The sequence below is a fragment of the Lolium perenne genome, chromosome 7 (genome assembly GCF_019359855.2).
Source record: "Lolium perenne isolate Kyuss_39 chromosome 7, Kyuss_2.0, whole genome shotgun sequence".
Lineage (NCBI taxonomy): Eukaryota > Viridiplantae > Streptophyta > Magnoliopsida > Poales > Poaceae > Lolium > Lolium perenne.
In genome coordinates this window covers 114,298,947-114,322,319 of record NC_067250.2, presented here as the reverse complement: position 1 = coordinate 114,322,319, position 23,373 = coordinate 114,298,947, and the positions used below count along the sequence as shown (strand labels likewise).

General features: G+C 40.6%; 1 protein-coding gene across 1 annotated transcript; it reads left to right on the top strand.

Annotated features, from left to right (window-relative positions):
* Positions 1-6,200: 6,200 nt before the first annotated feature.
* LOC127323885 (mediator of RNA polymerase II transcription subunit 15a) lies at positions 6,201-22,222 on the top strand. The gene is made up of 10 exons (XM_051351985.2): positions 6,201-6,531; positions 7,219-7,330; positions 8,323-8,431; positions 15,416-16,642; positions 18,030-18,100; positions 18,668-20,110; positions 20,782-21,123; positions 21,315-21,509; positions 21,588-21,676; positions 21,773-22,222. The coding sequence occupies exons 1-10, from the start codon at positions 6,380-6,382 to the stop codon at positions 21,972-21,974; spliced, it is 3,942 nt and encodes a 1,313-aa protein (XP_051207945.1). The 5' UTR covers positions 6,201-6,379; the 3' UTR covers positions 21,975-22,222.
* Positions 22,223-23,373: the final 1,151 nt, after the last annotated feature.

Here is a 23,373-nt window from a genome sequence, read left to right as displayed (position 1 = left end):
ACCAAGAACACTACGAATACCTTTAACATCCCTCGGATAGGGCATCTTCTCAATTGCTTCAACTTTAGCTCTATCAACTTCAATACCTCTCTCAGAAATTTTATGTCCCAATACAATTCCTTCATTAACCATAAAGTGGCATTTCTCCCAATTAAGAACAAGGTTAGTTTCTTCACATCTCTGCAAAAATTTATCAAGGTTTCGCAAGCAACTATCAAAAGAATTCCCATAGACGGAAAAATCATCCATGAATACCTCTACAATACTCTCGCAAAAACCATGAAAAATAGCAGACATGCATCTTTGAAAAGTAGCAGGAGCATTACATAAACCAAAAGGCATGCGTCTATAAGCATAAGTTCCATAGGGACAAGTAAAAGTGGTTTTCTCTTGATCTTTAGTTTTAACAATTTGTGAAAACCGAATAACCATCAAGAAAGCAAAAATGAGTATTTTTAGACAATCTTTCTAGCATTTGATCAATAAATGGTAAAGGGTAATGATCTTTCTTAGTAACTTTATTAACTTTTCGAAAATCAATGCACATTCTATACCCTACGACTACTCTTTGAGGGATGAGCTCATCATTATCATTAGGCACAACAGTCATTCCTCCTTTCTTGGGAACGCAATGCACAGGACTAACCCATCTACTATCAGCAATAGGATATATAATACCAGCTTCAAGAAGTCTTAATACCTCATTCCTTACCACTTCCTTCATCTTCGGAATTAGACGACGCTGAGGTTCAACAACAGGCTTCGCATCATCTTCCATATTAATGGCGTGTTGGCAAATAGAAGGAGAAATCCCCTTCAAATCATCAAGAGTGTAGCCAATAGCTCCTCGGTGTTTCTTCAATATTTCCAATAACCTTTCTTCTTCAAACTCTGTAAGCTTAGAACTAATAATAACAGGATATATTTTCTTATCATCAATATGAGCATATTTAAGATTATTAGGCAAAGGCTTTAAATCAAAGATAGGATCTTCCTTTGGTGGCGGTGTTGTACCCAGATCTTCCACCGGTAAATCATGCTTAAGAATAGGTTGGCGAAGAAAAATTTCCTCAAGCTCATCTCTTTCTTTCCTAAAAACTTCACTCTCGCTATCCTCCAAATGTTGCTGCAAAGGATTATTAGGAACAAGAACAATAGATGCACACTGCTCCATTTTAAAATCATCACTAGGCAAATCAGCTTTATAAGGGGTTTTGGTAAATTTAGAGAAGTTAAACTCATAAGATTCACCAGCAAATTTAGTCAAAATTTTCTCTTTCTTGCAATCTATAATAGCTCCACAAGTATTTAGAAAAGGTCTACCAAAAATGATAGGACAATAATCACTAGCAGCGGAACCAAGTACCAAAAAGTCAGCAGGATATTTAATCTTACCACATAAAACTTCCACATCTCGAACAATACCAATTGGAGAAATAGTTTCTCTATTAGCCAGCTGAATAACCACATCAATATCTTCAAGTTCACAAGAATCAATTTCGTGCATAATCTCCGTGTAAAGCTCATAAGGAATAGCACTAACACTTGCACCAATATCACATAATCCATAATAGCAATGATCACCAATTCTAACAGATAGCATATGAACACTAACTTGTTTGGGTTTATTAGGATGTGAAACAATATTAGAAGCATCTTCACAGAAAATAATATGACCATCCTCCACATTTTCAGTCACAAGATCTTTAACTATTGCAACAATGGTTCAACTTTTATTTGTTCTTCAGGTTCTACAGGTTTCTTTTCACTTTTATGAACCGCACTATTTATAACAGAGTACTCCTTCATTTTAGCAGGGAAAGGAGTTTTTTCAATATAAGCTTCAGGAATAACATGATCAGCAGTTTCAACTACAACGCATTTATTAATAGATGAATCAATTTTATCTTTATACGGTTCATGATACTTATCAAAATTCTTCTTTGGCAATTCATAATGAGAGACAAAAGCTTTATAAAGATTTGCAGCAACTTGAGAATCAAGACCATATATAGCACTCATATTACGAAATTTATCAGTATCCATAAAAGCTTCAATGCATTTATAATCATAAATTATACCTGATTCTCTATCCTTGTCGTTCTCCCAACCTTCAGTATTTTCTTGGATCCGATCAACAAGGTCCCTCTTAAACTCTTCTTTGTTACGTGTAAGTGATCCAGAACAAGAAGTATCCAGCAAGGTCTTGTCTTGAAAAGAAAGTCTTGCATAGAAATTATCAATAATAACATTACCAGGAAGCTCATGAATGGGGCATTTGAGCATTAAAGACTTCAATCTCCCCCAAGCTTGGGCAATACTCTCTCCATCATGAGGCCAAAAATTATATATGCGATTCCGATCCTTGTGAATTTCACTTGGAGGATAGAACTTAGAATAAAACCGGGACACAATATCATTCCATTCAAGAGAATCCCCATTATCCAGTAATTTATACCAATGCGCCGCCTTACCAGACAGCGATAAAGAGAATAGTTTCTTCCTCACTTCATCCATAGCAATACCAATAGCGCTTCACTCCCCGGCAACGGCGCCAGAAAATAGTCTTGATGACCCACAAGTATAGGGGGTGTATCGTAGTATTTTCGATAAGTAATAATGTCGATCCCAACGAGGAGCAGAAGGTGTTGACAAGCAGTTTCGATGAAGGATTCCCTGTAAATGCTCACAGACAAGTATTCAGGGGGTTTTGATGTAACAGTTGAATAAAGTACGAGTAAGTAAAGTGCGAGAGTAACAATTGCAGCGAGTGGCTCAATCCTTTTTAGCACAAAGGACAAGCCGGTTTGTTTACTTATAATGACCAAACGTTCTCGAGGACACACGGGATTTTAGTCTAGTGCTTTCGCTACATACGGCTAAATAATCTTCATTGTTATGATAAGTGTTGTGTGGGTGAACCTATGCTAATGTACCGCCCTTCCTAGGACTAATACATACTTGTGATTATACCCCTTGCAAGCATCCGCAACTACAAGAAATTAATTAAGATAAATCTAACCACAACCTTAAACTCTGAGGTCCTGCGATCCCTCCTGCATCGATATACCAACGGGGGTTTAGGTTTCTGTCACTCCGGCAACCCCGCAATTGGCAAACGAATACAAGATGCATTCCCCTAGGCCCATAAATGGTGAAGTATCATGTAGTCGACGTTCACATGACACCACTAGAAGAATAACACCACAACTTAAATATCATACCATTGAATATTACTCAACCATAGTTCACTACTAACATTTAGACTTCACCCATGTCCTCAAGAACTAAACGAACTACTCACAAGACATCATATGGAACATGATCAGAGGTGATATGATGATGAATAACAATCTGAACATAAACTTGGTTCAATGGTTTCACTCAATAGCATCAACAACAAGTAGAAATCGATACCGGGAGAGTTTCCCCTATCAAACAATCAAGATCAAACCCAAATTGCCACAGCGGTGACGAGGTGCTGCGGTGGAGACGGCGGTGATGATGGTGGAGATGATGATGATGGTGATGGAGATGATGTCCAGCTCGATGATGGTGACGATGGCGTCGATTTCCCCCTCCGGGAGGGAATTTCCCCGGCGGATTCCTGCCCGCCGGAGAGCTCTTTTCTCTCTGGTGTTCTCCGCCCCGCAGAGGCGGCTGTAACTCTTCGTGAGGTACCCTCTGTGGCTTAGGTTTTCTGGACGAAGGGTTTCGCGAAGAAAAGGAGGCGAAAGGGGCTGTGGGGCCCCCACACCACATGGTGGCGCGGCCAGGCCATGGGCCGCGCCGCCCTATGGTCTGGGCCCACCTTGGGTCCAGCTGGCTCTTCCTTCTGGCTTCCTTCGTCATCTTGAAAAATAGGATTTTTGGTATAATTTCCTTCCACAGTCGATCTTCCGAAATATTGCGTTCTGACGGTGCTTTTTCTAGCAGAATCCTGGCTCCGGTGCTTGATCCTCCAATAATGATGAAACATGCAAAATAGATGAAATAACATAAGTATTGTATCCAAATATGAAATATATCAATGAATAACAGCAAATTATGATACAAAATAGTGATGCAAATTGGGCGCATCACTTCCCCCTCCCTCTAATCATATTAATTCGAAGACAAATGAGTCAACTGCAACAAGATGAAGAATCCAAGCAAAGAAGTTAATGAAGTCAACTTCTGCAGCAACTAGAGTGAAAACTTAGACTAGTAATAGAAGTGAACATTTTCCTAATCTTAGCACCTAAGTAGCTAGAGTTCTATAGCAAGCCAAGTAGCTCTTAAGCTTGAGTTAGCAATAAGTTAGACTACGAGTCTTCTAGAGCTTTATTTGAAGTTTTACCTCACTATAAAGTAGGAGGCTGTGTTAATTTTCTGTAAACAGTTCATGTATCCTTCTATAGACGTACCTTGGACTCGCATATGTTTCTGTTGTACCACTCTGAGGGATGTAATATGAGTGGAACGGTATTTCACTTGTGTTATGTCAACGATGTGCGTACTACACCATGCAGTGGTATGCTGTGTCATCACAACTTTAAATATTGTGTTGCAAGCTTTTAGTGCTTAACTAAATAAATTTAGTAGGTGGTTTTATTTGCATAGCTTTGGTTGTGATCTTTATGATCAAATCATTCTAAACAAATACCTCTCAAACCACAAAATAGGTTGGAAAAATACTATGGCTCTATTTCTTGGTGTATGGTCCATTTAGGGCCGTAAATGGATAGGATAATTTCCATGCCAAAATCGGCCTTGAATCCGTTTTAAGCTGCCCATTTCCGATTTTAAAGAATCCGGTGGATAAGGATATCCAATTCCGAAGTGGTTTTCTGCATGCAGTATAAGATATGATATAGCAAATAGCATGCGAATATGGATTATACGATATTTAATTAGGATAATCCGAAGGATTTAAACCGGATAATCCGATTTTTGAGTAAAAAACCAAGGCCAAGTCACAAGGTTAGTACTTATTGAGTTTCCAAATTCGTTTGGTGAGCATGTTTAGCTCTAAATTCTATCAATTCTTAAGTTCTAATGTAAATTGTGTTCTTTTTTTTAACTACACAAGACTAAAATTTTAAATCCCTCTCAAGATTTGCAATAACTATAACTATCTACCGATGAAAGCATATATCCGACTATGTTTGTTGTCGTACCGAGTTCGCCCTGTTTCCGATTCGAATCCGCGGTTCAATATATCCGCATTCGAATCCGAAACCGATCAATATCCGCTCCGATCTGGATCCAAAAAAAATATATGGTAACGGATATGGTATGAGCAAAATCCGATCCGATCCGATCCGTTTACACCCCTAGATCCGTTTGATCAACGATAGTGCATTTATTTCTATTAGGTTGAGTTTAGTTTGTAGAGAAGGGCAATTTCTATTATGGTGTTTTTAGGACACACCGCCCGTATTATATGCTACATATTTAGTTTGATATATTGACACATATGAGCTTCATTTTAACTTTGAATCCATTTACTGATGCACAACTACAGATGAAACCTAACATATCTCCAAACCACTGATATACAAATAACACAAGAAAATCATTGGTCATGTAAAGCAAAAGTTAAGCGGAAACTAGGAATCTTGTCCAAATGATCCTACACCAAAAGCAAATTTCCGTGGAATCGATAAACCTACGTCTATAGAAAAAAACTACAGTATTACAATCCGTAATTTAGATCGAAGGTATCAATGCGGGAGCATCGAGAGGCACAAATTGGGACTCCCCGAACATGTGATCGACCCCGTAGGGGGATGACGGGGTACATGGCAACGAGCGTGTGACACGAGAAGGAAGCACGATACATGGGTGAGGAGATTGGCGATGACACGTGTGCGGCTAAAAGAGGAGTTGAGATGTCATCCCACCGATACACGTGTATGTGGTAAGCTGGAAACCTAGCCCTTAGAACCGAGTATATGCGGGGTTAATGGCTCTCTTGACCTTTACATTTTGGTCAAACTTTACCTGGTTTAACTTATCCGTTACAATATTTTTTAATGAGAGTGACTAAAATGCATCTTATATTACGAACCCATTAATCGTATTCCTTTATTAGTTATAGTACTATAATATACGGGAACGCGCTATTCGATTCATATTTTCGTTTTCTTTATGTCGGTAGATTTACTCCATTTAATTGAACGGGCCATCACAACTTTACTTAAGGAGGACCGCGGTGGTCAAGCAAACCACACGACACCACCACTCGGGCACGCCTCTCTCCTCGTCCTCGTCCCCGTCGCCGTCGTCTGGTCTCCCTCCGTATATACAAAGGCCGGCGGAGGCGGCCGCGGGCGCCTCCCCCTCCCACTCCATCCTGTCGACAGCACACACGAATCGCCGATCCGGACCAGGGACCATGGACGCCAACGCCAATTGGCGCCCCACCCAGGGCTCCGACCCCGCCGCCGCCGCGGCGGCCGCCGCCGGCGTTGACCCGAACGCCCCCGCCGGAGGCGACTGGCGCACCCAGCTCCAGCCCGAGGCGCGCAGCAGGATCGTCAATAAGATGTAAGGCCTCTTAATTTGTTTGATTTGCTTTCCCCTCCCTCCCATCATATTATTAATTCGATCCTTGTTTCCCCCTTTTCTTTCCCGTTTCCCGCATACAAGAAAAAGTCAAGAATTTGCTCTGCTTTCGGGCCAATTTTACCATCGATCCGTCTGATATAGCCTTGATCTAGCCATAACCGTAGTAGCGCCAGCAAAATATTCGCTTGTCTGCGCATATATTTCTTAGGTCAAAATTCCCTACTGGGGGATTCAGTAACCAACTTCTCCTACAGCTGCTTTGAATCCAGCCTAATTACTTCTTTCTAACTAGAATTGTACCTTAACAATTGAAAACAAGTTCAGTGACGAAGATGTGCAAATTTGCCGTAGTATACACCAATTCAGTAGATAACAGATATCACAACCGTTTCATTACGTAAGGGAAATTACTGATGTGCCGGGAGTTGCAATTCTGTTCTGGAACTAGTGTTCCTGTGTGCTTCCCCAAGGGATATTTCTGGCACCATCACAAGTCATGACTAAGCCAAATTAATGTGAATTGAGAATCAGAGATCTACCTCGACTGGCTGCTCTGCCTACTCGTTTCTTCCATGTGTACTTCTCAAATGCTACATATTGTATTGCATGCAACTGTTGAAAGCAATGCGTTGGCCAATTTATTCACATTTTGCATTATATGCGTAGAATGGAAACTCTGAAGAAGCACCTGCCAGTGTCAGTACCAGAGGGACTGAACGAACTTCAAAAGATCGCTGTACGATTCGAAGAGAAGATCTATACTGCAGCGACCAACCAGGTACAATTATACCTACCTTTACTATTTCTCAGAGCCGAGTTCAAATATTTAATTATGGGTGGCAAGCAGGGTTTATGGGTCAGTTGTAGAACAGAACTGTCTCCAAGCGATTTTTATGTCATGTTTTAGTACCTTTAGCAGTTCCCCTTTTTTTAGACTTTGGGTGACTTTTTGGCTCTACGGTTGCCAAAGTTTTCCTTACCTGTTAGGAACATATCCTCATTTTTCAATCATGCTTGGGAACAAATGCAATCTTTACTGTTGTGCCGGGACCTGAACTGGAGCCATGGTGTGTTGACACCCACACTTGACCATTTGGAGCACAGCTCAGTTATCTTAGCATTTTCCCCTAATTATACTTACAAACAGTTAGTTAATAAATAATATTTTTTTTTGGCTATGGTAACAAAAGTATAGACCGAAACGGTGATCATGATCTATGTTATTATCGGTGACATGTCGAATCTAGTGGTGTCGCATCTTGAGTTGCTTCAGTCAGTTACTCTACCAGTTAATGTATGTATGCCATGTGTCCATTCATTCAGAACTTCTATATAGGAAAAAACTCTCTTCTGTTAAAAGGATATTATTACTCAAGTCCAGGTGATACATGGTTCTATACAGTCATTTATCTCTGACCAATAATCAAGCAAAGGCATTATTCCTTCCTTCCCTATGTGTTTGAACAAGCTTCATCTTACTTGTATCTATTCCAGCACTTTCTTCTTCAAATTTAGCTATTTGGTCACAGCATACCGTGTCACTCTTTCCATTTAGAATTTTTGTTTGTCACTCTTCTCATATCGCTTATTGAGGCAGTGTGCTTTGTTGTCTAGATGAGTGTTCATATGATTATATAATTCAAATGTTAGCAGTTGAAGCACTGTCTCAACCTTGCTAACTGCTAATCCCACAAGAACTTTTTGTTGCAAGCCATTGCTAGTACATTTGCTATAAAAGATTTACATATTTTTCTTTTGTATTATATTCAGTCTGATTATTTGCGGAAGATTTCTCTGAAAATGCTCTCTATGGAGACGAAGACACAACAGGGTCCTGGAAATGCTCAAGTGATTCCAAATCAAAACAACCCTGGCCAAGGTACCAGATACAGTAAACTGAGTGTTGCACGTTTTTATCATCTTTGCTTTTGGTTATAATTACTACTCCCTCCGTTCTGAATTATAAGATGTTTTGGATATTTTAATATGGACTATAGACAGACTGAAATGAGTGAACAGACACATATGCACGTTACATATAATTGCATGTAATTGAACCTACCATCATATAGATATACATAAATAACCAATGTGTTCTTTCTTCTGAGATGGAATAGCAGCAGTTCCATCAAAAAGATCCATCCACTGCATTAGTGCATACCACAAATCTAGCATCACCCAAAACAAGCTAAAATCATGGGCAATTTTGGTGCATACAGTAGCACAAAGAACAACACTAAACAAAATCGACCGAACTTTTGTGACAAGCTGCAAGGTTAAAGACCCAAATTTGCACGACAGACTTGAGGTTTTAAAGCATAACTTTCTGATTGCTTGACTCATGAAAAGATCAACCACAACATCAGAATCTGGATACATTTTTTGCCTTCTGATTGAGGAGAACTTCCTATATTGGTAGGCCTTTATAGTGCAGTAACAATCTGTCACTTTCCTTGTACCCAAAGAGCAATTCCGCTAATAATTCATCAAGGACAACTACAGCTTCATATTTCATACCATTTTAAGGAAAATACTTTTACATACTTTATTTTGCAACAAAGTGTATTTAGTTTTTGTGATCTTTTACACCATGTCATGAATCCCAATAGTACTACAAGCATAGTCAAAACCACATTTTCATCGTATGTCTTTCTCAAATGAGTTAAGCATACCTGTTCTGTTTACCTGTCCAACTACATAGTCTATCTTTAGAATTGGAACATACTCTCTCAAAAAAAGAATTGAACATACCTGACATGGACCAGACAAAGATTTCCAATCCTACAAATTGGAGCATGGAAAGGATGGCAAAGCCAAAAAAAAAAGACACTCGGGGGAGAGGTTCTCTTTACTGACCTTGGCAGTATGAGAATTGATCGACCTAATGCTTCTATAGAAGGCAATGATTGCATATCCCATGTGTGAACAATGCCATGCCTGTTATTTGCAAAAAGGTCATGTTCCCTGAAGGCTGCAGCAGCATACTTACATGGGGGCAACCCTATTGGGTGGTCAACCGCGCCCAACCAAATGAGCGGTCAATTTCCGACCGATGACTTCCTCTTTTCGTACGGCCCGCTATTCCATTTTGGTCTCACTATTTCCCTCTCAACCATCGCGTGCTGGCAAAAATTAATTTTGAGCCTCCCGCGATTCGAACCGCCGACCTCACACGGACGGGGCTGGACCGAGGGAGTGCTTACCACCTGGGCCATTACCGCTTCGTGGTAGAAATAGACTCGCAGATATTTTGTACCATAGAGTATACATGGTAAACGTAAAAAGGCGTATCTTGTTTTCTGGAATCACCAAGTGAACTTGTGGTAAGCTGAAAACAAAGCACCAGTGCTTCCGATAAATTTAATGCACGTAAAAAAATATGAACTTTTTTTGTGCTAAAAATTAAAAAAACTCTCGAACGACAAGTGTTATTTAAAATGTGTTTTTGTCAATGAAGCTATCTCGACGAGATCTTTAAAACTAGCATCTATGTTAATATATTTTGATAAAAAAATCAGGCTAAACGTCATCAATCCTCAAAAACGTGATTTATCAATGGAAAATATGAAAAATTACCAACCCAAAATGTTAATTTTGTTTAAAATATTTTGACGATTTTTTAGCTCATAAGTTATCAATCCTTTACCCGTATTTTATTAAGGGTTAATATGAAAAACTACCGATCTAGAAAGGTAAATTTTATTTAAATTATTTATCATTTTTTTCAGCTTACAAGTTATTAACTCTCTCCCGCTATTTTATCAACGGTAAATGCCAAAAAGTGACCCCAAAAAGCTAATTTTATTAAAATATTTTGTAAATTTTTTAGCTCACAATTTATCAACACCTCTACTTGTTATTTATCAACCGTAAATGCGAAAACTGATCGACCCGAAAAGCTAATTTCAATTAAAATATTTTGGCGATTTTTTCAGCTCACAACTTATCAACACTTCTGCTAGCTATTTATCAACGGTAAATGTGAAGACTTATCAACCCGAAAAGTTAATTTCAATTAGAATATTTTACCTCACAATTTATCAGCCCATTCATCCGTTATTTATCAACGGTAAATGTGAAAAGTTATCGGGCGAAAAATAATTTTATCTAGAATATTTTGGGGACATTTTTAGCTCACAATTTATCAACCGATAATTTTTAGCTCACAATTAAAACAATTTATCTAGTAATTATTTGTCTACGGTAAATATGAAAAGTTATCGACCCGGAAAACTAATTTTCTTTAGAATATTTTTGGGAAAATTTTAGGTCTCAAATTTATCAACCCCTATGCACATTATTTATCAACGGTAAATGTGAAAAGTTATCGACCCAAAAAAGATAATTTCATTTAGATTATTTTAGCGACTTTTTAAGCTTAAAATTTATCAACCCCTCTTCCCGTTATTTATCAACGGTAAACTATAAAAATAATCAACCCGAAAAGCTAATTTCATTTAGAATATTTTGCAATTTTTTTTAGCTCAGAAGTTGTCGATCGTCTGCCCATTATTTTCTCAAGAACATGAGAAATCTTGATAAAAGATGGTACTTAATTTAAGTTGCAAGTGGTAGTTCATTTAAGTTGCAAGTGATTCCCCCACCCATTATTTCCCCAATAAAAAACCACCAGCCCCAAAAAAAGGAAATTATAAAACTTTGTTCAAAGAATCATAACTTAGCGTAGCAAATAAGAATAAAAAGGGAATTGATTAAAGGGAAGGGAGCAGTAGAATCCAGTTGCAACTAAAGTAAACTATGACTTAAACTATAAAAGCAAAAGGAGAATTGAGCCAAACGGAAATGGAAAAGGCAGGATTAGGGGGAATGTACTAATCATAGTTTTAAAAACCGGACCGGTGATCGAACCGGTGAGGTCGTCGGTTCAGGTTTTCACCGGTTGGACAACTGGTTCACCGGTTCAATGTCTGGTTTTTTAATAGAAAGTATTATACTTTTACTTACAAATGATGCATTAATTAAATAATTATTTGTTTAAAACAATTTAGACTTGCAATTTGGCATAATAATCCACATAATAATATAAAAGATTAGTCAGCTGCTGACCAACAACTTGTTAACTTTTGCCGTGTCCAAGACTAATATCCTACCAGGTGTCCAACTAAAAGCTACAACCGCAAATTATATGCATTTTTCCAACTTTCCCACACTGCCTACATACATATATGAAGTTTGCATGCAATGCAAGCCGGCAGAAAGCCCATACATATACCGTAATGTTGAACTTTGATTGATGTCTTATCGATCGTATAGAAAAGAAGTATATCTCTAATTATAACATCAAGTAATTCCAGCCCAGCTGGTTAGCGGCATCACTCCCCTCTGTATTTGGACGTGAGGTGCTGGGTTCGAGTCATGTTGCGTGCTATTAAATTTTTACAGCACTCAGCCAATTGAACCAGTCAAACCAGATTCCCGGTTTAGTGCATGAACTCGGCGGTTTGACCGCGGTTTAGCCGGTTTATTCGGGCCCACCAGCGTATGCGGTCCAGTGCGCTTAAAAAACTGACAGAGGGACTGGTTCCGGTTTTTTCCGGTTGGACCGCCGGTCCGGTCCGGTTTTTAAAACTATGGTACTAATCTCTGTCCATCAATGCAATTATTGCTCGCTTCCTATTTTGGATAAAAAAAGTAACGTCTGGAGCAAATCCTACAGCCAATCGTGACAAAGGATGGGATGGGCTATCCTCAACATTGCGTGAAGAAAAGAAATTACGTGTGCGACCAGCCCACGTTCCGGTGCAGCGCACTTGCGTGAAAAACAACCATCATGCAACTCACCTCGTGACAAAAAAGGAAAACGGGGTTAGCTCGGAGGGATTAGCGGGAGCGAGCCGCACCCACGCCTCGCGCGGAAAAGTTGACCGCGGGCGCGGTCAAGCGCCAGGGAGGGGATTCCCTTACATGGATAGATTTGGGAATAATTGAGAAAGAATCATACTACTCTACATGCACAACTCACTCTGACAGAAGGAGGAGCAGTTCGGATTTGGTTCAGCCATACATTGGCTAATATTTAAGCTTTCGTATTAGTGAGAGAAAATGATGGAAATTTTCTCCATTAACCACCAGTGTAAGTGTAACATACTAACATATATGATCCTACAATAAAAATGTTATTCATTGCTAAAATAAGGAAAAGATGTTCATGCACCTAAAATTTGCATCATAAGAGGAGTTAAATGCTCAGTGTCCTTCTTCCCTGCATGACCAGGCAACACCTAGCTAGAAATTACATCGTGCACATGACAACACTCCAATTGTCTGATTCGAAGAAGGCTCTAGGATAAATAGACTTCTTTCTAGTTGCTACACGATCAGTAAAGAGAAGGTTGGATTATAGAAGGTTGCATACTCTACAGCTATAAAACAATTAACGTGAAAAGAGACTGCATATGGGGCATGTGAGTCGTTTGATGCTTCGACGAACCGCACCTCAAAAATAAATCTTGATGCTTCGTCAATTCTAGCAGAGATGCATGTCGTGACACCCGTAGGCGGTGGCTGATTCAATGGCATGGCTGTCAGCGCCTGGACTGTGGTGGTCCTCCTGGGTTGTGGGCTTGCAGCAAGCGCTCGATAGGAGTTTTCTCTGTATCCGAAATGTTCCAGAGATGCGTTCCGGGCGTGGATGCCCCTCCTCAGCGCTGCCGCTTCTCTGCTCTTGTGGGCGAGCAGCGCCACTGTCTCCCTCATCTAGTTCTGCACCAGCTGCTGTCTGCCGCCGTGATCTGTTTGATGATGACGCCATCGCTGACAAGCGGAAGCAGAGGGGCAGAGCATGCTGGAGGTGGAGTGCTTGGCGCTGGACCACACGGCTGAGCTGCGCCTGATCGCCATGGCTTCTGCTCCGGCAGATGGTGAGAGAGGACGATGAGCGAGGATGGAGGCGTGGGAGGACAGCGACAATTGCGACCGTGATTAGGGGTGAGAGGAGGTGCCGATGTTCTGTGGTTGAGCTGGGTGCTGAGGGAGCCGAAACCTTGTCGGGCAGGACTTGCAGTGCGCCGGCGGCGGTGCCCAAATTGTGTCCAGCAGGGAAGATTGCCAGGGGTTGGGTGGGTGGGTGGGTGTTGGGCATGGTGTGGTGTAAGGTGGTTTGGGGAAAAGTGTCTTCAGCAGTTTGATGACGATGATTAGACGTGTGATTGGGGAACACTGTTTTAACGTAAATCTGAACCTCTGAATTCGTTGCCAGGATCTGTTGGATCTGCCACTCTGGTTCTTTTTATATTACTAGACACAGTAAATGATTGGTTTAGGGTTTAGTGATCCCAACCACTGGTTCGGTGACCTGTGGTCTTTAGGACACCCCGGTTGGTCCAACTGACTGCTGGTTCAACCGGCGTTTTAACCGGTTCATAGCAGGTTGATTGGACGAATGGCACACCAGATTGGAATAGGGTTTGATTCTACTTTTTAAGATCCGGACTGCCTCCGATCAGACTGGCAGTTTTTCTGTTTTAATAACTATGCATGTGTCAGCAGTAGTGCATAGGTACTGTTTAACACAACAATGTGCCGTGGACAATACCCAACAACGTTGCTGTATTATATTTGGCAGTAAGTGTTAAATAGGGATCAGGCAGCCCATTTCCTTTTCCCTTCGAATTAGTTGCTATATTTTGGGTTTGTTCCCTTTAGGTTCTGCAACTTCTATATGAGGTCTGTTATGATTTTGAATGAACAAGAATTATATCAATGTCTGCAGTATCTTTTCTCCCTGTTCATGTGGTGTATCTGCTATGAAGGCATGTCATTCCACATAGGTCCACGGACAACTAAATCAGGCCCGAGGGCTCAGGATGGGAATGGGCCGGGTCAACCCGCTGCGTCGCTGACCTGACCCAAAATTTTGGGGCCGATGGGTCGCGTGGGTCGGCCTTGAACGAGATTTGGGTCAGCGAAGCCGGCCCTAAGTAACCCGTTGGGTCTGCAGGGCCGACCCACCTCGAAATCTCATCTCACAGCAGTTGCTTCTTAGCTCTCGCTCTGCTGATCTCTTTCGTGGCGCGGAACTGCCTCTAGCTCAGGCGCTCACAATCCTTCTCTGTTCAGCTTGTCGCCTGACTGTGTACGAGCTGAGTACTAGCCGCATCAGATGGTTGTTCACATGTGTTCATTTAGGTTGATCTTGCAACGAATGCGTCAATCGCACGACTGCTCTGCCGGCAAGACTAGCGAATACGCACACACACCTTTGATCGATTCTAGCTGGCCAGCTGAACTCACGTAACACCTAGAGTTGCTTACAGGGGTCGTATTGTCATTTCTAACATCATGTATGTATGACGCATGCACAACGTCCAGAATTGCTTGACTCGGTACACAAAAAATTGTATTGCTTTACTTCCAACCAAACATTATTAAAATTTGGGTCGACCCAAAATACCCATCGGGCCGGCAAGGCGCATATCTTGAAGCGCTAACATGTAGTCTTTAATTAAGTTAGTTGCATTTGCCTCATCACACTGCATCCTCATTGTGATTTTTCTAAGGATGTGTTTTGTTGTTGCTAAATTCACCATCCATTATAACATTTATGCACAAAGAATTAATGCTCAAGTGTTACCCTCATGTAATGATTCTACCATACGTTGCTTCTCTCTTAATGAAAAGATATATGCAAAAGTTCGTTTGCATGGTCTCTAAAAGGATCAGTTTGGCCAGCCCCTTAACTGCTCCAGTAGATGTTCTCTTTCTCATTGAAAATACCGAAAGTTACTGTCTCAGTTTGATCTGTAAGATGCTGCTTTTAGTGTTTTGTGTGCCTGTTACAGTTTCGTTGGAAGTATTTGCTCACAAGATATTTAACACACGTGGTATATCTTTTCTCAAACAGCTCCTGGGCTTCCACAAGGCAGTAATCAAACACAGACATCAGCAATTCCCTTGATGTCTCAGCAACAGGGCCGACAGCCAAATACTTCTTCATCTGTACAAGCTTCTTCACTCACTAGTATCGGACAGAACATGCCAGGTGTTAACCAAACATCAACGATGCAGAATGTGTCTGTCATGCCGCAGAACACAATGAATAATGGCTTGATGCAAGGCAGTTCTCAAGATATTTATGCTGCGCAAAGGCAAATGGCCGGAAGGCAGCAACAACAATCACAGCAATTAATGTATCAGCAGCAGCAGCAAATGTTAATGAAGCAGAAGTTGCAGCAGAATTCACTTATGCAACCACATATTCAGCAGCAGCAATCTTTGTTGCAGCCAACACAGCAATCATCACAGCAGCCCATCATGCAAATGCCGTCTGGCCTTCACCAGTCCACCGTTCCTCAGACGCAGCCAATGGCCATGCAGTCAGCTACGCAAAGTGGTATTCAACAGAATCAACTGAATTCCGTACAATCTGTGCAATCATTACTCCAGCAACCTCAGCAATCTGTTGGGAGGCAGCAGCAACAAGGACAACCCTCCATGCATCAGCAGTCTTCTATTCAGAGTCAGCAGCCCAATATTCCATTACAACAGCAGCAACAGCAGTTGATAGGACAGCAGTCAAATTTACAACAAAATCAGCTAATTGGTCAACAGAATGCGGCTGTGGAGATGCAGCAGCAGCAGCAGCAGCAGAGGCTACCAGTTCAGTCAAATAATCTTTTGAATGTGCAGCAAACACAACAGATGTTGAACCAGCAGTCTATGCCTTTGCATCAGCCACAACAATTGGGCTCTCAGACAAACATGTCAAGTCTACAGCAGCAGCAACAGAATCAACAGCAGCAGCTTCTTGGAACTGTGAATAATGTTTCAAATATGCAGCGGATGCATATGCTACAAACAAAGGCTCAGCAACCACAGCAGCAACAGCATGCTCAGCAGCCATCAATGGGTTTGATGCAACCTCAGTCTCAACACAACCAACTTCAACAGTCACAGCAGCATCTTATGGCGCAGTTCCAGTCTCAGCCTAACCAACTGCCACAACAATTGGGGATCTCAATGCAGCAAAGACTTCAAACGTCAGGTGGCATGCTCTTGCAACAAAATAACATGGATCAGCCAAAGCAATTTATTCAGGCACAAAGGGGCCTTCAAGAAGTTTCATCTAGTAGTAAGTTTTCGCATATACTTTCCTTCTAGACGCACCATATGCCCTTATTGTTACACCCTCTTCTTTTTCTCCTTGTTCTTAGGTTGATCGTGCAGTTTAAACTAGCTGATGTATCTGGCCTTGCTTTCCTAGAAAAGTCTAGGGGAAAATAGTGTGTTGTCCATCAGGAATAGTGCTAACGGTTACATCTGACTAGTACAGATTCTTATTAGACCACAACCTGAACTTTGGATACTAAGGGCACCGCAAGTGCATGCATCTTAGGCTGCATCATATCCATTAAATATGTATTTTGACTTTTACAGTGTCTTGTATCTTGGCCTTTCTAGTGCTCAAAAGTGCCACCTTCTCTTAAGCACCCACATTGGATGCACGGAGTTAATGTGATGAAACTGTCTCTTTCCTAAATATCGTCTCTTCACAGAATCCTACACATTGATCATTAAGTCTTGTACTCATCTTCCACTTATACTCACATGATCTTAATAAATATATGACCCATTGGGATGGCGAGTATCTAAGGGACATGGCAAAATCAGTGGCGGAGCCATAGCCCAGCAAGCCTGGGCGGCTGCCCTGTCTCAGCTAGCAAATTCCGCAGAGATCCTACAAGGGAGTAATGATTCAAGAAGATTGCATGTTCCACTGGGACACTGGCCTTGAACTGCCATTTAATGTTTTTATGAGAGAAAAACATACTTATCTTGGGTTTTGTGATAGCTGTATCTGGATTAAGATACGATATCTCATTCTCCTCATTAAAAAGGCGTTCACAATAGTATTTTGTCTAGGTGGCATGTTTGATATCATTGCATTGGGTTTGACACTTCGCCCTAAGTACGATTCTTCAACGATTTATGGAATTAATATTTGTGCAAACTACCTCCAAAAAAATTGACAGCCTTTTGGAGATGATAACCTTATATTCATAATTCAGATGCAACTATATGTACAGTTGATCGGAGGCCAGCCTCAAAATGGAATTATATGTTGATGCATAACTGTGTAGTGATCAAGTAAATTTGTTACCATGTTCACTAAGCTGACTATTGAGCTTCTTCCGTTTCTGTTTATCATGTTGGATTTTGTTATTTGTGGGAAATTTTGCTCGAAAATGCTATTCTAATTGACTAAGGTGGCCCTATTGATCTTCTATGACCATATTTGGTTCTCTGATTTGTGAACGCTTTTGCTGAAAAGCGCTACTATGCATAAATGTTGCAATTTGAGATCTGGTTCGTTGCTGCCTCCGTACTTTCTTAACAGCTGGTGCACAAGTTCTTGACTTACCCCTGCGTTCCTGCCTATGATGTACTTGCAGCTAGTTATTTGTTGGCTTATTCACCATATCATGGTACTCTCTGACAACCTTGTGTTTTTTATGCAGCATCTGCTGACTCGACTGCTCAAACAGGCCATGCAGGTGCAGGTGATTGGCAAGAGGAAACTTATCAAATGGTAAGGCATGATATTGATATCATCCCTTTTGGCACCCCATTTTCTTGGAACTTACTAAAATCCATAGAAAGGGACCCCAGAAGAAAGAGGTTGAGATTTCCCTGATCTAGATTCTTAGAAGATGAAATAGCATGCCATGTTGGATGCTGGGGCCTCTTATTTTTGCATGTCCTGTTGCCTGTTATCTCTTCTTTTGATCTGTTTCCAACAAACTCCCTTTCTGGAATTGGAACCAGAATTTCATGGGCTGATTGCAAGAGAAAAGATCTCGGTCCCGGGTGCATGTGCACTACCATAGCTCTACCTAGCTACGCCCTAGACAGCCATATAGTATGACTATTGGATATAGTAAAACCGCAAGGCAGTAAGCAATCTTTAATTCTTTATTAACCTGATGGTTTATTTAATAGGCATCATAGTTTCTTTTGTTTTAGATTTGTGTGCTTCTCATAGCTACTTAAATTATCTTGGCAGTGACTTAATGAAACCCTGGTCTATTAGTTCTATTTTCACCTCTATATAGCTTCTGCAAGAAATTTATGTGTATGTGATCTTTGTCGTCGACAGATTAAGAACTTGAAGGACAAATACGCTGCAGAACTCAGTGAGTTGTTCAATAAGATCTCTCAGAAGCTGCAGCAAGTTGACAACACCATACCACCTCTAAAGCCATCTGAACAATATGATAGAATGAAGAGCTTTAAAGTAATGTTGGAGCGTATATTACAAGTGCTGAATGTGAGCAAGAATGGTGTCCAACCGGGTCTGAGTGACAAAGTTCCTCAATATGAGAAACAGATTATTAATATCTTGAATTCGCAAAGAAGGAAGCCTCTGCAGCCACAAGTACAGCAACAGTTCCAGTCACCTGCAGGACAAGCTCCTAATTCTAACATTTCGCAGCAACAACAGCCTTCCCAAAGTTTGCAGCAGCATGATAGTCATACTAATCCTCAAGCAAGCTTGTCAAGTATGAGCACCGGATTACAGTCCTCTAGTGCAGCCGGTATCCAGCATGTACCTGCGCCTCCAGCAACAAACTTCAGTGTCCCAACACAGCAAAATGGTGCAAACGTACAGCAGCAGCAGCAGCTGGCTGGCTCTAACTTGGAGGCTGCTCAAGGAAGCAATTTTAGTTCTTTGCAGCATGGTTCGATGAGTGGCACATTACAACAGGGAAGCACTGGGCAGATGCAGGGTACAATGAATACACAACTGCAGACTAGTAGCATGTTATCTCACAACTCAATGAGTACGATGCAACCTAATGCTAATTCCATGCAAGCAAATGCAAGTTCATTACAGCAGATGAAGCAGCAACAGCAGGATCATCAAATGATGCAGAATCAGCAAATGAAGCGTCAGATGTTTCAACAATACCATCAAAAGCAAATGCTTCAACAGCAGCTCCCAGTACAGCAACAGTTACAGAAACAGCATCCAGTACAGATGCAGATTCCACAGCTTCATGCTGGAAATGATGTAAACGAGTTAAAGGTTAGACAAGGAACTGCAATGAAACCTGGAATGTATCAACAACACCTCGGCCAACGCAGTAACTATTATCATCAGCAGTTGAAACAGGGTGCTTTCCCTATTTCGTCACCACAAAGCCTCCAAGCATCATCCCCACAAATTTCGCACCATTCTCCTCAGGTTGATCATCACAATTCGTTGCAATCTCAGGTTAAGACTGGGACACCATTGCATTCAGCTAACTCACCATTCGTTCCATCGCCATCCCCATCTGTTGCCCCGTCTCCTATACCGGTGGATTCAGACAAACCACTCTCCGGTATATCTTCACTTACTAATATTGGGCAGGCTGGACATCAGCAAACATCCCTAGCGCCACATACACAAACAATTGCCGTGAACACACCAGGGATATCAGCATCGCCTTTGCTAGCAGAATTTACAAGTGCAGATGGAAGTCTGGCTAACATGCCGACTCAAGCTCCAATTAAATCAAGTGCAGCAGAAAGGCCTCTAGATCGCTTACTTAAAGCAGTTAGTATCTTGCCAACTTACATTTACTGTCTTCTTTGGTTTTGTTGTGCTTAATTAGTACTGTTCCGAATGCATTGTAAAACTTCATTATTTTCAAACATGTGCATACTGTTCTTAAGCATACTGGCTTAAAAAATATGAGGGCCAAGAATGGGGATTTGGCTAATAGGAGGTAGATATATCATGCATTTTTCTGGCAAAATCTTTATGTTTCTACGTTGCTAAGTTTATATTTTTTTTTATCTTAAACGTCAATTAATTAGTCATGCAAATCATAAGAATGGTGCTTAATAATTTTCGTTCTTACCGTGGAAATCTGAAATAATAGTCTGGTATAACATGAAAATATAATGCCCCACTTCAATCAACAGTTTTTTCAGATAATAGTGATAGTGCTTACACACGTTCAACATGCCACCACCTTAATATTTGAAAGCACATTTAACATGTAATAATAGAATTGACCTGGTTGTTACCGCCCTTCATTATTACTGTACCTAATTCAGTTTTGTTGTCCAGTAGTCTCTGCTGTTGTGTAGTATGTACGAAGTCATTTGCTCCATTTAATTCAATCCATTTAATTGTGAAATTAATTCTGTTGATGATATGAAATAATAGTCTTCGAGTTATTATATTTTGCCTATTTTAATTCAACATTGTGTTACATGCAGTTGCGAACAACACAGCGCCCATCTCTTAATGCTGCGGTTAGCGACATACGGTCTGTTGTCAGCATGATCGACAGGATTGCTGGGTCAGCACCCGGTAATGGTTCGAGAGCTGCTGTTGGTGAAGATTTAGTTGCTATGACGAAGTGCCGGTTACAAGCCAGGAATTTTATAACAAATGATGGAAGTGGTGCATCGAAGAAAATGAAGCGTGATACAAGTGCCATGCCTCTTAATGTGTCATCAGCTGGAAGTGTGAATGATAGCTTCAAGCAAATATTTGGTGTTGACACCCCAGATCTACAATCAACTGCAACCTCGCGTGTGAAGTGGCAAAAAATTGAGGTATGTTGTTTAAGATTTTCTGTTGATAAGCTACGAGAACATGGCATTATCCAGTAGTTATACTGAAAGCAATGGTCATCTATATATTATAAGTCTTGCGAGAGAAGGGAAATGGAGTAATTTGATGGGAGATGTTTGTAGTTGTTAGCCTACCTTGCATTTTATCTGGCATCTGGTTCATCTTTGTGCAGGTAAATTATGCTCTCATGGAGGAGATCCAGGAGATAAACCAACAGCTCATAGATACAGAACTCCGTGTATGTGAGGACGATGCTGACTCATCCGCTGCTACATCTGAATGGGCGGAAGGGACAGTTATCAAATGCACATATACCGCTGTTGCTGTTAGTCCGAGCTTGAAGTCCATGTTTGCATCTGCCCAGATGGTGAGCTTTTGAATCCACGCTCGATTGTGTTGAGGACCTCTATCATCTGCTCATTTCCTCTATTTTGGAATGTTCCAGAGTCCAATTATGCCATTGAGGTTGCTTGTTCCTGCGGGCTACCCTAAATGCTCCCCGGTGCTCCTTGACAAATTCCCCGATGAACAAAGGTCAGTAGCCTCACTGTTGATTAATTCATGTGTCATTTCTATCCCTGTTCTTTAGCTGAAGATTGAACTAACTGTGCGGCAATGGACCTGCATCAGAAACTCCGATGACCTGTCTAGCAAAGCCAAGTCGAAGTTTGGGACATTGCTGCGGGGTCTAGCTGAGCCCATGTCACTACAAGAAATTGCGAGGACCTGGGACGCTTGTGCCCGGAAAGTCATTGAGGAGTATGCTCAGAAAACTGGTGGAGGAAGTTTCAGTTCGAGCTATGGCTGCTGGGAGAGTTGTGTAGGTGCATAAGCCGTGTCTTATGTTGCATGACCGCCAAGTGCAGTTGCCATTGGTTATATTTTCTACATATACACACATTAATTTAAAGGTCGAGCAACGGTACAGTGGCTACTTGTGCTGTATCTGTGATTATATTTGTGGAAGTGCTCACTGTTAGCTTGATATGTTAGGGCATTTTTGTGCAATACCATGCATATTGTAAGTGGTTGTGAGTAAATATTATTGTTTATCATAATGAGCATGAGCAGTTTCTGAAAGGGCTCTTAGAAGGTCTAACTGGTTGTTTGGCTGGCTACTAAATAGTGTCTTCCATCTCCGAAATTGCATGGGTGAACCTGGGAGCAAGCGCATCCTATATTAAAAAATAATTTAGTAATTCAGAAAAAGGTCAAAAAAATTCAAATCTTTTTGGAAATCAAAGATGATCATGTATTGTACTCGTATACGAAAGATTCACCATGGAATAACTTCTCTTGTTTCCTGGATGAAAAAAACAGATTTGAAGGTCCTATATTAAAGTACTATTCACACTATATTCGTCATAGATTTGTTTTTTTTTGCCTGAAGTCAATGTGAAACATTTCTTGGCCAAACTGAGTACAATACTTGATTATCTTTGATTCCCAAAAGGATTCGATATTTTTTGACTTTATTTGAAATTACTACATTTTTTGGAGTATATAGGGTGCGCCTGCACCCGAGAGCCAAAAGTCCGGCTCCCTACTTTATGCGTAGTGTCACAAATATTACACGTGTAGATAATGCACGAAAATATTTAAGTACAAATTATTAAAACGTCTCCGTATGTCCAATGTCACAATATTATATGGCTTCCTACTTTATGCGTAGTGTCACAAATATTACACGTGTAGATAATGCGCGAAAATATTTAAGTACAAATTATTAAAATTATATTACGATCACATCACATGATTTAGATTATAAAATGCAATGACCGATATATTATTTCTTATATTATTTTTTAAAGCCATCCTCCCTTGACGTGACTAAAGTATGACTAAAATATGCTCGCACAACATTACGAATGTTGTCTTCACCCTTATTATGTACTTATTAGTATGTGTATCAAAAACTTCTTTATCAACTTGTAGTCATCCTGCAAAAAAATATATCAAGTTAGCATGAAGTTTTTTTTTCATAAAAATATAAAAATGTGAACATATGGTACTCACGGTGTAAATTGGATAAACAAATCTTTTACCATCCCATGAAATCATGAATGGAAAATATTATTATCTTAGTCATTAAGACGACAATGAAATAAGTTTCTTGTAATGATAACCATAGAAAATCACACGTGGATGCTTGTTGGTATTGGAATAGTGTGACGGTATTTCCGTGGCTAGGAAAAAAATTTGAGAAAAGTCGGACTGTCCTGCTTTCTTCA

Excerpts from the sequence above, each read along its gene's own strand:
- LOC127323885 (XM_051351985.2), top strand. The coding sequence starts at position 6,380 with ATGGACGCCAACGCCAATTGGCGCCCCACCCAGGGCTCCGACCCCGCC. Across the intron at positions 8,432-15,415 it reads TCAAAACAACCCTGGCCAAG|CTCCTGGGCTTCCACAAGGC; the intron begins GTACCAGATACA and ends TTTCTCAAACAG. Across the intron at positions 21,510-21,587 it reads TGTTTGCATCTGCCCAGATG|AGTCCAATTATGCCATTGAG; the intron begins GTGAGCTTTTGA and ends GGAATGTTCCAG.